Here is an 18,490-nt window from a genome sequence, read left to right as displayed (position 1 = left end):
TGCTCAATTGCCTCCCAGCATACATAAGGGGGATTACCATAGAACCCTGGCTGTCTTTGATCAAAAACGCTCTGGACAGGCACCTAAAGTCAGAACCTGACCAGCCAGGCTGTGGTTCTTACGTCGGTTTGCGTGCGGCCAGCAGTAACAGCCTGGTTAATCAAATCCCGATCCACCACGAGGAGTGGTTTCAGATCAGGCCGTGGGGGCACTGACCCCCGAAACCCCTTCCAGGTATACTCCAAGTATACCTGCAACATACATACCCGCACATCACGCCGACATACCTGTGGGTAGTTACGATAGTTGTTCTATCCTCATAACTAGGCTTGAGGCCAGGCTGCCTCCCTTTAGACCACCCGTTCATTTAGGTTGTTGTTGCATGTGGCCCGCATGCCACACAGTGTCACAACCTGGCCGGTCAAATACTTGCAGGAGATAATGGTCAAGTTTCCTCATGTACTCAAAAACCATGTTACTTGTATGCATATTTTAACTGGGGAAAAGTGCTAAACCGACAAGGGTTGCACAGTGCCTGGGGAATGGGAGTCATATAGATTCAATCCGAGGGGAAGATTAGTCCAGTTTCTTGGATCAAGAACCCTTTGCTGCACCAAGTACTCATATGTACAGTACAAACAATAACAGGAAAACATACCTTCATGGTGGATACATCATCACCAACCACAGATGGAGTACAAGTCAGAAAATACTAAGTATTAATTATAAATATAAAATAATTAGTACTAATTATTTTCATAATTCAGAGGTGTTATCCCAGTGTATAAAACACCAACTCAAACTAAGGAAGATATAATCACTTAACTACATAGTCTACTGTACTTTACAATACATTCTTGGTTAGCCTTAATTAGTTTATCGGCCATTCTATGCTTTCACTTTTGGACAGGGTCAATACGATCAATGTTAATGTGTTCAACATGTGAAAAATTTATCCCAGGTTCTTCTATTATCAATATTCTATAAACAAACATTAACCAAAAAACTTCTGCCAAAAGCACTAAAAATTATTTTGAAATATAAGGTTAGGTAAGGTTTGTCAGGAAAGAGGACAAGTATTTCCTGACACAGGTCTTAGTCAGATGATGACCTGTCGTTGGAGCTTTCGGTCATCTGACTGAGGCCTTCTGCTGGCTTACCGGTCCACCCCTTCAAAAATTATGGTCATAGTTATAACCATTTAGCTTTATATAAGAAGGTAGAAAGGCACTGATATCTGACTTCACAATTTAACCACCAGAGCAAATTAAACTAATCTCTAAATTTACCTGCAGTCCTGAATCTGAGCGCTGCATGAAAAAATACAAACACTATGGTACAGTAATAGTTTTACTAGTAAATATTAACATATCAGTATCCTTGATACATAAAAGACAGTTTAATTGTCTTATCTAAGCATTCTGTATACCTTAGCTCTCAAGCTATAAAATTATCTTACCATAAAAGTACTAATTATATTTCAATGGTAATATGGTTAAACTAATTATGGGAATTTTAAACACTACAATTTAAATACTGCACTTAGTAATACATCTTTAGTGTGAAGAGGTGTAAATGAATGCAATGCATAACCTAATTACAAAAATTTAAAACTGGGAGGTAAAAATACGTAGCTGTAGAAATTACTAAATATTGTCTGCATTAAAAGCAGGCAGTACAAGCAGCAACTACCAGTGGTATGTGTACATACCTTGAATCCTCGAGCACGTTTACAACACACACATGCAAGGAGGGTGGTCACAGAGGAGAGCAGTGCAGCAACTCCCAATGCTGCATTGATATAGTCCCTACTGCTCCAGCCACCCTCCCTGCCCAACCCTGCAAGGCAAGCAAAGAACATCCTAAAATTCAGCCAAAGTCTAGAGTACTTTTCATCGAAACACCTTAAACATTTATAAGCAACCTTATGTAATAGAAGGACAGACCAACAGGCAGTCAGCAAATTTTGCAATCCTGAGAAAATGCATACAAATATTCTAGGTTAAAAGTTTAAACTGCCGTTGATAAATATTAACAATTACTGTTTCTGTTGCTAAGTCATGCAACATTTAAAAATATAACAAGCTGTATGTTTTTACAATGAACAGAAAGCAGTTTTTACTTTCAAAGGTGCTACCACCATAGCGCTTCATCATACAGTACAGCCTCTCCTCACTTAGTGACATACTCGTTTACCGACGACTCGGACTTACGACGGGCTTTCTGACCAGTATGCATACCTAAATAATATATATTAAGAGCTGATTTCATCTATTCTGTTTACAGTGGACCCCCGGATTATGTAATTAATCCGTTCCAGAGAGAGTGACTTATCCCGAATCTGTCTTATTCTGAATTAATTTTCCCCATACGAAATAATGGAAATCCATTAATCCATTTCAGACACCCAAAAGTATTAAAAAAATCTTTTCTACATGAAATATACATTTACCTACACAGAAAACAACGATACATGAAGAATAAAACAATAACAACATCACACTTGCCTTTATTGAAGACATGGTGATGTATGGAAGACTGGAGGAGGGGAGAGGATGGAGGAGTTTACAGTTGTTTGGAAGGGGAACCCCCTTCCATAAAGACTTCAGGTACCAAGTCCTTATCCTGGGCTACTTCCCTTTGTTTTTTAATGCCACTAGGACCAGCTTGAGTCACTGGACCTCTGTTGCTCAAAAAAAAGTGTTCCAGAGAGGTCTGTTACTGGCGTATGCTAGGAATTGTGTTGGGAGACAGGACAAGATAGTCCTTCAATATGACACCAATATCAGCTCTACGACTTATTTATCTATCACAATTCATCTAATATGACTTAATAAACAATATTAATTACATAGAAACATGATATACAGGTACCATCTGACTTACGACCGAGTTCGGTTCCGAGAAACCGGTCGTAAGTCGAAATGGACGCAAGTCAAACTCTACTACTGAATATCAACATCACATTTTTGTAATGAATGTTTTATTGTTTCATTTTGGTATTTCATGTTTTACTTTACTTTTTATGCTGTTAGTACTGTATTTTATACTGTAAGGTTTAGGATAAACACTGTGTACAACACAAACTGTTGTTTATTTCCCAGAAATTTGGCATAGAAAAATAAGGTTGTAAGTCGAATGGTCGTATGTCGAGCAGGTCGTAAGTCGGATGGTAGGTGAATACTCTAGAATGTATAAAATATGGCATTAAGAATGTCATGAGTGGTGGTGTGTTGGTTGTCATTGTCATGGGGTACGGGAGTTATTTCTTGGGTAGCTTTAGGTAGAGGTCATTTTGATAAGGACCTGCCTCGTATGGGCCAGTAGGCCTTCTGCAGTGTTCCTACATTCTTATGTTCTTATGTTCTTATTGGGTGTATAAGGCCCACTGAAAGATAAGCCTTACATAGTGGTGGTGAAGGCGGCAGCAGAGGCAGCATAGGCGGCGGTGTTAGTCAGTAGCCCTATATACCTCCAACAACAATGGAGGAGTCAGTTTCGTGCTGTCCTTTTTCTATCAATTAATCACTTAATTTACTTGCTACACTGTTAATGCTACACTTTATTGCTGGCTGGCACTAGAGCCTTTATAGACTCCTGCTGCTTTAGTATCGTACATTGCAGAATAACTGAAAAAGGCACATTCTCCCCTCTCTCTCATCCCTTTACCAAAGGGCTGGCTAGCACTAGACACTGTCTTTGGGCCCATGGTGTCTTATTTAGCTTTTACAAGCACTAAAAGGAATGAATACAAAATGTATCATATGAATGCGTGGGATTGTCCTCACTGGCTTGTAAACAATGGCACACTGGGTCGTTCAGGCCCCGACACGAATGACTTATACCGAATTCAGTGACGTTCACCGAGCCCATATTGTGATGCAAAAACGTTACTTATTCCAAATATTACTTATTCAGATGATGTCTTAATCCAAGGGTCCACTGTATTACAATATACAGTACACTGCTGTATAAACATTTAAAAATATACCAGTAATGTTATAAATGGTGCAAAGGAGATATTAAAACAATATCAAAGATGGTCGACACACACCCACTACCATTATAGTATCCTCCTCACTTAGTGACGAATTCGTTTACCTACGTGGTCTTAAGAACAGAACTCCATCATTAAGTAAGGAGAGGCTGTACTGTATTTCTTTTCTTCTAGGCTATTTGTAATATTCAAAGTCAAGAGGTGCGTCAGGTTTCTGTCCAAAATGAATGCATCACACATTTTGTTAAATCATGGATATGAATATTTTAATGAGGCTGTCTTCTGAGGAAGCTGTCAAGAATATTCCTTTACACTGCTCCTTTGTCACAAAATCTTTTAAGTCAACCACAAACACCAGAATTGTTTGCCATAATGTACAGTACCATAACTAAATTCTTGCTCCTTCAAATGCATTGTTTCTAACATTTTTTTTTTTTAATATGTCTGCCGTCTCCCACCAAAGCATTTATTGTCTTTAAAGAATTTCACAAGTTTCTTTGAACTGACTAAGAGCTATTATTCGATGTTTGCTCGGTTTAATTCTGCACGTAAGCAAATGAAGAAGTTTCTATTTTGCTTCCAAAGCAGAAAAGGTACACTTTAAGAATGGTCATTAGGTATTGTAGCTGTTAGTTCCTTTAGCATTTATCAGTCAAAACATGATGACTGAAATTACAAGTTGTGATTCAGCCTCTGCAATTCTTTTATTGTCATAGATGTAATTAAAGAATGTGATAATGAATTTACAAATTTTTTATATCAAACTAAAGCTGACAGTTTTTTCATGAAAGCAATAAACCCTTTCCTAGGTAGTAGGTTGGTAGACAGCAACCGCCCAGGGAGGTCCTACCGTCCTGCCAAGGGAGTGTAAAACGAAAGCCTGTAATTGTTTTACGTGATGGTAAGATTGGTGTCCATTTTTCTGTTTCATAAACATGCAAGGTTTCAGGTACGTCTTGCTACTTCTACTTACACTTAGGTCACACTACACACACATGTACAAGCATATATATACACACCCCTCTGGGTTTTCTTCTATTTTCTTACTAGTTCTTGTTTATTTCCTATCTCCATGGGGAAGTGGAACAGAATTCTTCCTCCGTAAGCTATGCGTGTTGTAAGAGGCGACTAAAATGCCAGGAGCAAGGGGCTAGTAACCTCTTCTCCTGTATAAATTACTAAATTTAAAAAGAGAAACTTTTTTTTTTTTTGGGGCCACCCTGCCTCGGTGGGATACGGCCAGTTTGATAAAAAAAAAAAAAAAAACCTTTGGAGTTGTTCAGGACTGAAATTTTTATAACCAAGCAAATATCCTAACTATTTAAACCAAAGAAAATGCTGGAATTTTTATCCACTGACTGAGCTTGAAGTACAGCTAATGAAATACACCACTAGCTTCAATGGATATGCAAATAAAGCTTCATTAGAACTACCGTACAGTGATTATAAGATGATTAAAGGGTTGCCTATATGACTAGTTATCTATACAGATAGTTTAAGATCTAGTTCTTAAGATATTTCTCAAAGTGAGAATATTTTTGCTAGTAGGTTGGTAGCCACAAACCTTCCAGAGAGGTACTACCAGTAGTAAGAAAATTTTCATTGGATTTTCAACCCCAGAGGGTTAGCCACACAGGATAACCCAAGAAAGGCAGTGCATCAAGGAACTGTGTCTTAGTTCCATTGGGGTCCTCAATCTTGTCCCCCAGAATGCAACCCACACCAGTCGACTAACACCCAGGTACCTACTTACTAGGTGAACAGGACAACAGGTGTAAGGAAAAGCTTCGAAATGTTTCCACTCAGCCGGGAATCGAACCCGGGCCCTCCACATGTGAAGTGAGAGCTTTGCCAGCCAGGCCACCGGGCCCCAGTAGGTTGGTAGACAAACCACCCAGAGAGTTGCTACTACCAACCTGTGAAATGAGTGTGAAATGTAAACCTATTACACATTTTGATCTCTGGAAGCATAGCTGATCTTATCTCTCTCGTTAACACACAGACTGGCAGATAATCTTACAAGCATTACTTACATTCGGTAAACATACTTTTACTTTCCTAAGTGATTCTTAACCCTTAAACTGTCTAAACGTAGATCTACATTTGCACCACTAGTGTTCTGAACATAGATCTATGTTTTTTTTATATTTGAAAGCATGTAAAATGAAACGTAGATCGACATTCGGAGTGCTAGCAGTGCAAACATAGATCTACATTTGGACAGTTGAAGGGTTAATTGTGTAACAGTGTACTATATTTCCTTTCCAACCTAGGAGGCTTAGTATGAAACAAGGCCATGGGAAGATAATCACCAGAACAACTAACCAATATCTAACAGAACAGAAATGGCACATATTGGGAGGATAATTAAATTCTTACATTAAATTAAACTTAATTCTTATAGCTTAAGCCTCGCTTGATTACAAGAATGTGTAACACTCCACTATAAAAGTTAATTTGTTGTTGAGATTATATTTTGTCTAGTAATTACAAACAAGCTTAATGAATGAACTAATGACTGAGTTACCTTAGTAAACAAAGTAATTACCAGTAGATGTAGAGAGTTTATAGTTTATACCTAAATTTGTATAACTGTACTTATGCATACCTGTACCTAAACTTACTAATCTTTATTCCAAAACATTGTTCAAGACTATGTAGTTGAACACATCTCCTAGCTGATGGACTGACCTTTTCAAACTGCTACTACAAGGTTAAAAGACGGATCACATTATCTTCTTCCCTACTGCTTCTCCGGTCTCCTTATATACCACTTCTGCATTGAACTGATGAAGCCTACCACCATGTAGGCAATGTGTTTCGAAATAAAGATACTTGACTGTTACACATGCATCTCATCAAATTGTGCTCAAATCTCAGTAGTCTGCAGCATGGATTTTTCCCCCATCCTGTCTAAGTGGAAAGGCATACCCTCAGCCCTCACCCATACTGTGTACAGTTGCTTTCTGGGAGTATCTGCTGCCTCTGCAGCAGATACTCTTTGATTATTAGCCATGGCATCCAAGAAGAATATTTGTGATACTGGAGATGCCAAGAAGAAAAAGCATGAAGCTTCAACAGTATACTGAAAAAAGTGGAAATTTTAGTGATGTTACAAAGGGGTGCATGTGTAATGCAAACTGCTGCCCACTTTGAACAGAAAATTTACCATCCATACAAATAAGAGACAATGAGAAGAAACTAAGAACTTAAGTAGCAAGTAGTGCAGTGTGTGACATGGTGAAAAGTCAAAAGGTCAGCATAGTTAAATAAAACATAAATGTTACTGAATGCATAAATCGATAAGGCACAAACCCCTATCATCTATAAAACCGTGTGAAAAGGAAGGGGGACCTTCTTAACAGTGTATGTTTAGTGGTGGATGGTTGAAAGCTTAAAAATACACAATTTAGCTTCATAATGTAAGGTGCAATGAAGAATGCTTTTCAACTGATCATGCAGTGGCATGAAATTTCCCTGCAGACTTTGCATACATCAACCATAAATGTAGACTGGCATAAATTACAACCTACTGTGGTCAATAATTATTCTGATTTTCCCCTCGGTAAGGAGTTAGAACCAGGAAATTGTGGTAGCTGTAAGGATTTCAAGATGTGTATCAACAAGGTATAAATGAACTGTTGAGAGAGAATGATGAAACACTGTAGAAGATATGTTGGAGAAGTTAAATTCCCAGTTAGGAGAGAGGCAGATAACTGAAGAGGATGAACAGCTCCATGTTACTGACAAAGTTCAGAATTTTTCACTGAAAAAGAATGGCAAGAACTCTAGCAGCATTTGTCTGTAGAAGATTTTGGAGCATGCAATGATGCTTTATAATCAGCTGTATGAAGTACTGCAGTGTAAAACAAACCAGATGCACATTACAGAATACTTGAGCATTCTTGTACAACCATCACAACAAAAGAACCGAAGTTATGAACCTCAGCCTACAAAACCACATCAACCTTCTTCACACACTTCCATGTCAACAAGCAATAACTAGAATGTAATGTATTAGACTTTTATTTTTTTCAGATTACACTATTTAACAGGAGGGTAACATAGGTTAACCCTTAAATGGTCCAAACGTATATATACGTTTTTTCAACATCTGAAAGTATGTAAAAAAATGTAATCTTTTTTGTTTTACATTTGAAAATGTGTAAAAAACTTATGTACATTTTTTTTTGTTATATTTGAAAATATGTAAAAAAAAGTAGATCTACTTTTGTAGCACTACGAATTTGAACATCGATTTGTTTGGACCGTTTAAGGGTTAATCCAATAATGTTACTGTTATCAAACTGACTGCTGTATTTTAATTTCCACCTCAAGAAAAAAAACCACACTAGTCATCTAAGACCCAGTTACCTACTTACTGCTAAGTGAATAGGGGCAAAAGGTGCAAGGAAACATGCCCAAAAGTTTCCACTCTTCTGAGGATCAAAGCCTGAGCACTCAGAATGCGAGCTGAAGCCACTAAAAATTGAGCCACAATACTAATTAATACAATATTAATACAATACTAATTAATACAATATTAATTTGTACTGTACCTAGCAGGAACCAGGCAGGCCCCACTTTACAGCTCATTGCTTTACGGTATTTCGCTAATGCATTCTTCATTTATTCAGACCTCCTACAATAAATATATTCACCACTCGCTCTAAGTTTAAGAAAATATTTTAAGGTAAGTTGTGTGTGTACTGTATATGCATTTTTTAGGCCTAGCTCTATTGCTCACTTAATATATGATAGTGTAAACATCTTATCAGGCTTTTATCTGCATTTCCAGGCTACAGCAGTAGCCTGAAACCTAACCTGCTGTAAAAGTGGGGCCCTTCTGTACTTATGAAAAATGTTGTTGGGTAAGTATGCATAGAGAATTTGGAGCTCTCTTGAACCTAACCCTATTTTTCCTACATGTTTTTCACTTCACAAAGTTATTTGTTGTAAGGTGCCAATTTTACTCTCGCATTGTGCTTCTCAGGATTTCAAGAAATCAGCTATGACAAGTAAATAACAACACAGAAATGGGAAAATGGAGAATTTGGTTCAATTTGAGGCAAAGCAAAAGTTCTCACAATTAAAAAAATTTAATCATTAAAGGTCTTCATGAAGAAAGAAATTCAATAGGATTGAAATGCATTTTACCTGATATCTGTCAGAACCTGAGAGTTGACAATATTTCCTACTGGATGGACTCCCACATTTATGAAAATGATATTAGGATAGGTGAACGATCCTCAGCATGCCACAAAGCAACATTTTGCCTTAAGAGCATCAAGATTAATCATAGCCTAGTTGAAACCTTAACTACTTTTGTGCCACCATGAGATTTCAGAAAAAAAAAAAAATTAATCATTATCAAGAGAATACAAAACTACTGTAATGTATTAACTAAACATTTAAATTTAATACAACAAAGAATGAGAGACTTTTAATGCTGTCTTGGTATGTACTTCAGATGCAAGGCTTTTTACTAGTAATGTACGTACAACTGCATTTTAGAAAAAGGACATAATGAAAAGTATATAATGAAGATATTAAGTGGAAATATTTTACTAACATTTAGCTATAGCAGTGTACAACACTAATGTACAAGATATTAACTTTAACACTTAAAAAAAATGAATTGCGTAAGAGCTGCATATTTTTGATACATTGTCTTAATGACAAACAAAATTATTTATTACAGCATAAATGATTTGATGATTATATAAAATTTGTTGCAAAAAATATCCACATTTAACTACAAGCAGATATGTAGAAAAAAAAGCATGTATGTTTTTCATATGAAGTACACATATCTAGCAGATCAGAATATTACACAAGGCACTTCTACATATGGTACTAGAAAACAGATTTGTACTGCTGTAAAACAGAGATTCTTACCATCAGGGTCTATGGGATATGCAAAGACCTGGTAGACACTTCCAGTAACCAGGATACACGCAGCAACCACATTCCGTGACCCCATTTTGACTAGAAGTAAGGATTTTTCAAGAAGAATAACCAAGATAAAACACTATGAAAGGCTCCTGGAACCTTTCTAATTTTACAAAGCACATCATTGTTTCACTTAAATTTGAATTTTCATAATTTCACAGTACCATATTATGTTAATTTCTTTTTTTCCAATATTAGAAAGTAAAATATCAATTTTCTTCAAACACATCACATAAAACATTTCCTTTTATATTTTTCTGAGTTTAAATATCACTTAAATGGAAGAGGATGCACTTAATGACAGATGGCATTACATTATTTTTCATGGTGTACATATTAGCTGCACCTGGTATTCACTTAATTTGACAACATATCCTGCAATTAAAATAAAAAAAAAATAAATATGAGGCCATGGTTTAAACAATGTTGATATACAATAGCACAAATATTGACAAGTTTTTCCACACAAAAAAAATGCTTAAATATTTTCAATATTATTAAAATATATACACTATCCCTCCAAAAATACAGTAGGGTTATTAAAGTTTTGTAAAATACATACGGAGAACGTGGGCATTCACACAATGTAATATATCTAGTTTTATTATAGTCTTAGGAACGCTTTAAACTCACTGGGGTCATACAGTATTTAATATTGGTAATAAATAAAAAACAGGTCAAACAGAATAGCGTGTAATATTCAAAATAAGTCTTGGGAAGAAGAATGTAATATACTATTTAGTATCCTTTATTAGAAAAGTAATCTGAAAACTTCACAACTTTACTTACACATTCTTTGTAATCTGACACTATTATTACATTCATGCAATAAGTGCTATGCCAGCCTGGTTTATTTATTATTAATTTGGACATGATACATAGATGTACAGAGAAATACAGTGGTTAAGTGTAACATGCCAAAATCCCCTTGTATGCAGAGCATTATGGGCAGCTTAAAATTAACTTAAAGATTAACTAAGCAATGATATATTCAGTGGTAAAAATTACAGTAAACAAATAACAATTAAGCACAAATGAGTATTACAAAGACAGATCATATGGTCATTTGACGAGTTACTGTGCATTCAAGAGAATGGAATATTCTATTAGGTAATGTAATTAAAAAAACAAAGTTTGATAGGGTCACAGGTTATAATTTATGAGATACAGTTATGCAGTATTTATTTAGTTGTGAGTGATTAAGTGGTTTTTAAGAAGAGACTTATGGAGAGTATTGGAGTAAAATACCGACATGATGGAGACAAGTGCCATTTCTTTACTGGCATTTCATCCTAGCAGTTATTAAGTCATAAGTAGCTCTATTTGTGACCTGATAAAATGCACATATGGGCGAAACGTTGCATACTGTATAGTATATTGCACTCTGTCATTTTCTCCCTTGCCCGAAATGCTTTCCATAAGCATGGACTCTGCATGCCATCAGTCACCAATTTCTGTGTACACATTGTATCATGTGGAAATAAAATTTGACTTAAAAGTTACACAGCGTCTGAGTAATAGGAGGTAATCCAGTTTAATTCAAAGAAAGTGACAGCAGCGTCAATTTCATGGATCAGGAGCCTTTCACCAGCATCAATTTACCTCCTTCATGTACGGCGGTTATAATGACACAAAAAAAAAAAAAAGAAAAAGCTGCAGGTGGACACGAAAATAACTCGAAAACTGTCTGCAAACAACTGTAATCACTTCGACATATAGTTTCTGGGATTAGTTGTGTAGGTTGGTCCCAGTTCTGCTCATGTGTGTGTAAATATGTGTGTAAATATGGCAGCTGGTGGTGTATGAAGGAGTGTGCTAGCCACATGTATGATGCTGCTGTCATGACTCACCTATTGCTTCATCACCTCCCTCAGATACATTTATATTAGAATTTATATTGAGAACTATACATGGTAAGTGTACAAGTCAAGTCCTGTAAATATCACAACACTCTGCCTCGAAAGTTTCCACCAGATACAAAAAAAAAAATAGTAATCAAAAGTTTTGGATTTCTTGCTACTCATTCACCGTTAGATTCATCTTTGCTTTCTTTCTGATATGTTATAGATATTTTTTATTATGAATTTGTTTTTTATCAGTAAGTTAGTAATAACTCGCAATACAAACTCGGCACACATAAACTGTTAAAGAGGGCACCATACCTAAGTTAGAGGGAAGGAGGAGCATAACCTCACACGGACACTGACAGACTTGCACTGACTTTTTCCAGTGTTTACACCCGTGGCTGCCGAGCACCGACACTGATGCCACCACACCACCACCACCATACCTTCTTCCTTGTAGTAATTTACCCTTGAAAAGTATATATAAAACTAGAAATTTATGTCCTTGACATGAATATAAAGATATAACAGACATGCGAGGGCATTTCACCGATCAGTAAAGGTTATACATGGGTATTTTATATTATATTTGACTTGATCGCTTAAAACTCGAAAATTTTTATTTTGGTACCATCGCTCGTGTGCCTCCCTAAACGTCACTTTCGTACAGTTTCTGTATGTTGTTATACTATACTCGAACTTTGATTCACTGTTTTAAACCTTTCAAAGGTCAGCAAGGTCATAATGCTGCTGAAGGGTTCGTGAACTAAGGACTTGGAGCTACCCATCTTGTTTTTTTTTTTTTTTTTTGATCAAACCTGCTTACCCTTTATTCTTCAGGCACTCTACGGCTCTAAATATAATAATCAAAATTAAAAAAAAAATCTAAGAAATTCTTGATCACTGAGAACAATACAGGTGAGTAATGTCTCGTGCGAGTGGATATAAAACATACTCACTACATATAAGTGAATGGATTTTTGTTACTTATCACGTAAACTATTGCATACTGTTTTCGAGAGAGAAAAAAATAGAGAGAAAAATTTAAGTAACTCGGCTGGTAGCGCACTCAGCTCACACATTGAGTGTCCGTGGTTCGATCCCCGGTACTGGTGTTTCCTTACACCTGCTGCTCCTGTTCACTTAAAAGTAAAATAGGTACCCGAGTGTTAGTGGACTAGTATGCGTCACATCCTGAAGACAAAATTAACCTAATTTGCCCGAAATGCTCAGCATAACAAGGGACTTTCTATATAGTAGTATATCATTGATGTCAGCTATGGTCTATATAAGTTGTATCATGTATTGGTAACACAATTGTCGATATTAAAGATAAGATTTTTATTAACGACAGAAAATGCATGTACAGTCTTGCAATTTTAAACTTCTATTTATTGACAATTGATGTTCATTGTGGTTTAAATTATCATTACTTTTCTCATATAAAAAATTTAAAGCGTTGCAGTTTACACTTAAGGAAGCATACAATGGTGATAATGATTCTTCAGCCAAGGATAATACCCAACAAAAAAACATATATTTATAGGCTTATGTCCATATGGTGTACCATATTTATATATGAATCACAAATATTGCTATACATAACAACGATAAAACTAATGATGCAATAAAGTCAATTAATCGATATATGTGACTGCTAATGTGTCAAGTTCACCACTGTAACACTGTTACTAACTGGTCTGTTGTAATAGTACATTATCACTTATCCCCAAGAAGGTGCCTTAAAGTGGGTGACAAAAATTTGTTTTCTTCTGAATTTTCTGATTATAACTTGAGAATGCCTCAATCGATCGGCTTCAAATTGTAAACGCTGGTATATTGTAACTAGGAGGAAGTTCATACAACAGTTGACACGTGGGTCCGTGGTTCGATTCCCGGCAAGGGAGGAAACGTTGGGCGTGTTTCCTTACACCTGCTGTCCCAATTCACCTACAAGTAAGCAGGTACCTGGTTGTTACTCGAATGGTGTGGGTGGCATCCTGGGGGACAAGACTGAAGGACCACAATGGAAATAAGACACAGTCATTGATGACGCACTGACTTCCTTGGGTAATCCTGGGTGACTAACCCTCCCATGGGTGTTTTGCATCTTGTATCGTTTGTTCGCCATATATATATATATATATATATATATATATATTTATATATATATATATATATATATATATATATATATATATATATATATATCGTGCCGAATAGGCAGAACATGCGATCTTGGCTTAAATAGCAACGCTCATCTTGCCATATAGGACAAGTGAAAATTTGTGTATGCAATAATTTCGCCAAAATCATTCTGAACCTAACGAAAAAAATATATTTGATTGTGTTTGTTTAGTACTAAATTATTGTAAACGTATTTAAAATATATTTAGTTGGGTTAGGCTAAAATAAATTGATCTTGTTATAATAAGGTTAGGTAAGTTTTCTAAGATTCTTTTGGTGCAAAATTAAAAATTTTTACATTAACATTAATGAAAAAATATATCTTTAAACGTATAAGAGAAAATTTCAGAAAGGATTTAATTTTAAATGAGTTCTTGCTAATTGACCAGTTTTACATATTCGGCATGACATATATATATATGCAATAAGATCACAGTAAACAGGTGATTTAAAAAATGCAAAACAACCACTATGAAAGAGTAGTGAAATTCCAAGCGCTTTCGTGACTACTCACATTGTCAAGGAACTATGAAAGTAATACATCAAAGGAAGGCAATTAAAGGGCTTAGACTACACCTCACAGTCAACTCCCACAACAAAGAAACACCTGACGCGGGACAATACCGGACTCATAAGAAAAGAGGAACACTGCAATAAGTCCGCTAGACAGGTCCTCACGATAACCCACCAACAAATCATTCTACCCAAGAAATAAGGTTTATTATTTGTCCAATGTATTATTAAACTCTAACCAAATTTTATTAATTATAAATAAATCTAATTTATACAAACCTAAGGAAATATTCATATTATTTTCAAAACTGCTTTTTATGAAACAAGATTCAATTATATTCCTGTCGACCATGGACTTGCTTGATACAACTTTCTCAACTTTTTGAAAATCAATTGGATGGTTAAAATCTCTCACATGAATAAATAGAGCATTGGAATCTTGTCCAGTTCTAATGCTATATTTATGTTGTTTTAATCTTAGTTCGAGACTTTTACCAGTTTGACCGTAATAAACTTTATCGCAAATTTTACAAGGAATCTTATAGACACATCCGTCAGCATTTTGGGGGGAATTCTTTATCAAAAGTTTTTTTTACTGTATCAAGATTTTTGAATACAACTTTAATATTAAAAGTCTTAAGAAGAGAAGGCATATCAACCAAGTTTTCATGGTAAGGGAGAACCAACATATTTAGAAGTTGAATAAGGCTGGTTGTCCCTTTTTGGATTGTAAAAAGTATTTCTAGCAACTTTAAAAGATTTATCAATTACATTTCTTGGGTATTTTAAATCATTACCTATTTCATAAATTTTGGATATTTCTTCATCTATGAACTCAGGACTACAAATTCGTAAAGCTCTCAAAACATTGATGAGAAAACAGACAGTTTAACTTTATCTTGATGTGAAGAATAATAGTGGACATAGGAACAGTTATTTGTAGGTTTTCTGCAAATTTTAAATTTGAATTCATTATTACTCTTAATAATTAAAACATCTAGAAAAGGCAATGAGTTATTTTCCTCAAACTCAACAGTAAAGTTTATAGAATGGGCTAAGCTATTTAATTTGCCAAGGAAATGGTGTATATCTACATTCTTGGGCATAAGACATAAAATATCATCGACATATCTGAACCATTTAGCTCTATTAGGGAGGATTGTGTTAAGCAATCTTGTTTCAAGAAATTCCATGTATAGATTACTAAGAACAGGTGAAAGAGGATTTCCCATTGCCATACCAAATTTCTGAGTGTAAAACTTATCATTAAATACAAATTTTGATCATGTGATCATGTTGATCATGTTGATCACGTAGATCATGTGATCATGTCGGAGGATCTCACATTCAAGGACCATAACATTGTATCAATCGCATCTGCTAGAAAAATGACAGGATGGATAATGAGAACCTTCAAAACTAGGGAGGTCAAGCCCATGATGACACTCTTCAGGTCACTTGTTCTATCTAGGCTGGAATATTACTGCACACTAACAGCACCTTTCAAGGCAGACCTAGAAAATGTACAGAGAACCTTCACGGCGCGCATAACGGAGATAAAACACCTCAATTACTGGGAGTGCTTGAGGTTCCTGAACCTGTATTCCCTGGAACGCAGGCGGGAGAGATACATGATTATATACACCTGGAAAATCCTAGAGGGACTAGTACCGAACTTGCACACGAAAATCACTCACTACGAAAGCAAAAGACTTGGCAGACGATGCAACATCCCCCCAATGAAAAGCAGGGGTGTCACTAGCACGTTAAGAGACCATACAATAAGTGTCAGGGGCTCGAGACTGTTCAACTGCCTCCCAGCACACATAAGGGGGATTACCAACAGACCCCTGGCAGTCTTCAAGCTGGCACTGGACAAGCACCTAAAGTCGGTTCCTGACCAGCCGGGCTGTGGCTCGTACGTTGGTTTGCGCGCAGCCAGCAGTAACAGCCTGGTTGATCAGGCTTTGATCCACCAGGAGGCCTGGTCACAGACCGGGCCGCGGGGGCGTTGACCCCCGGAACTCTCTCCAGGTAAACTCCAGGTAAACAATGCAAAGTTTAATAAGTTTAATGATGGTAGGAACTGGCAATGGTAATTCATAATTAACGAGTTCTTCAGATAAGAAACTTAACTTGACAATGTGAGTAGTCACGAAAGCGCTTGGAATTTCACTACTTTTTCACAGTGGTTGTTTTGCATATATATATATATATATATATATATATATATATATATATATATATATATATATATATATATATATATATATATATATATATATATATATATATATATATATATATGTATATATATATATATATATATATATATATATATATATATATATATATATATATATATATATATATATATATATATATATACATACATGGAAGACTGCAAAAATAAAAAAAAATGCCACTGAAAAAGAAACAGCAACATGTCAACAAACAGGGACGCCTCTGACTCTATCCCGTAGCTTGATTGCTAGCGCACTCAGCTCACACAGTGAGGTCCGTGCTTCGATCCCCGGTACGGGTGGAAATATTAGGACGTGTTTCCTTGTGACATCTGCTGTCCCTGTTCACCTATCAGTAAAATAGGTACCTGGGTGTTAGTCGATTGGTGTGGATCATTGATGTCAACTAAGCCTGTATACGTTGTACATGTACTTGTAGAAATAAAGATTATTATTATTATCCGTCATGTCATTCATATATACAAGAAACAGCACTGGCCCTAGGACTGAACCTTGCGGAACCCCACTTGACACATGCGCACACTGAGACACCTCCTCACGTGTTTATACCTGGAGTATACCTGGAGAGGGTTTCGGGGGTCAACGCCCCCGCGGCCCGGTCTGTGAGCAGGATTCATGGTGGATCAGGGCCTGGTCAATCAGGCTATTACTGTTGGCCGCATGCAAACCTACGTACGAACCAGGTACTGACTTTAGGTGCCTGTCCAAAGCCTTCTTGAAGACAGCCAGGGGTCTATTGGTAATCTCCCTTATGTATGCTGGGAGGCAGTTGAACAGTCTTGGGCCCCTGACAGCTAGTGTGTTGTCTCTTATCATGATAGTGGCGCCCCTGCTTTTCACTGGGGGCAATGTTGCATCGTCTGCGAGTCTTTTGCTTTCATAGGGAGTGATTTTCGTGTGAAAATATGGTACTAGTCCCTCTAGGATTTTCCAAGTATATAATCATGTATCTCCCGCCTGTGTTCCAGGAAATACAAGTCGAGGAACTTCAACCGTTCCCAGTAATTTAGGTGTTTTATCGTACTTATTGGTGTCGTGAAGGTTCTCTGTACATTTTCTAGGTTAGCAGTTTCACCTGCCTTGAAAGGCGCTGTTAGTGTACAACAATATTCCAGCCTAGATAGAACAAGCGATCTGAAGAGTGTCATCATGGGCTTGGCATCCCTAGTTTTGAAGATTCTCATTATCTATCATGTCATTTTTCTAGCGGGTAGATACAATGTTGTGGTCTTTAAAAGTGAGATTCTCTTACATTATCACTCCCAGGTCGTTTACATTAGTTTTTCGCTCTATTGTGTGCCTGGAATTTGTTTTATACGCCGATACAGGTTTAATTTCCTCACGTTTTCCATATCAGAGTAATTGAAATCTCTCTTCATTGAGCTTCATATTTTTTTCTGGGGTCCATTAAAGATTTGGTTGATGTCCGCTTGGAGTCTTCCAGTGTCTTCAATGGAAGACACTGTCATGCAAATTCGGGTATCATCTGCAGAGGAAGACACAGTGCTGTGACTTATATCCCTGTCTATGTCAGATATGAGGATGAGGAACAGGATGAGGGCGAGTACTGTGCCTTGTGGAACACAGCTTTTCACAGTAACCGCCTCAAACTTTACTCTGTTTACTACAACTCTTTGTGTTATATTTGTTAGGAAATTATAGATCCATCTACCAACTTTTCCTGTTATTCCTTTATCACGCATTTCGTGCGCTAGTACACCATGGTCACACTT

General features: G+C 36.5%; 1 protein-coding gene across 1 annotated transcript; it reads right to left on the bottom strand.

Moving 5' to 3' along the window:
• Positions 1-963: 963 nt before the first annotated feature.
• Positions 964-12,200, bottom strand: LOC128692331 (uncharacterized). The gene is made up of 4 exons (XM_053781440.2): positions 12,112-12,200; positions 9,896-10,324; positions 1,712-1,839; positions 964-1,310 (listed from the first exon to the last, which is right to left on the bottom strand). The coding sequence occupies exons 2-4, from the start codon at positions 9,978-9,980 to the stop codon at positions 1,251-1,253; spliced, it is 273 nt and encodes a 90-aa protein (XP_053637415.2). The 5' UTR covers positions 9,981-10,324; positions 12,112-12,200; the 3' UTR covers positions 964-1,250.
• Between the last annotated feature and the right edge of the window lie 6,290 nt (positions 12,201-18,490).

This window comes from Cherax quadricarinatus, chromosome 6, assembly GCF_038502225.1.
Source record: "Cherax quadricarinatus isolate ZL_2023a chromosome 6, ASM3850222v1, whole genome shotgun sequence".
Classification (NCBI taxonomy): Eukaryota; Metazoa; Arthropoda; class Malacostraca; order Decapoda; family Parastacidae; genus Cherax; species Cherax quadricarinatus.
This window is presented reverse-complemented; position numbering and strand designations above follow the sequence as displayed.

Bases quoted from the DNA above. Each gene is read 5' to 3' on its own strand.
- LOC128692331 (XM_053781440.2), bottom strand. From the start codon at position 9,980: ATGGGGTCACGGAATGTGGTTGCTGCGTGTATCCTGGTTACTGGAAGT. The intron at 1,840-9,895 runs GTAAGAATCTCT...CTTGCCTTGCAG, and splicing joins ATATCCCATAGACCCTGATG to GGTTGGGCAGGGAGGGTGGC. The intron at 1,311-1,711 runs GTATGTACACAT...TTTTTCATGCAG, and splicing joins AACGTGCTCGAGGATTCAAG to CGCTCAGATTCAGGACTGCA.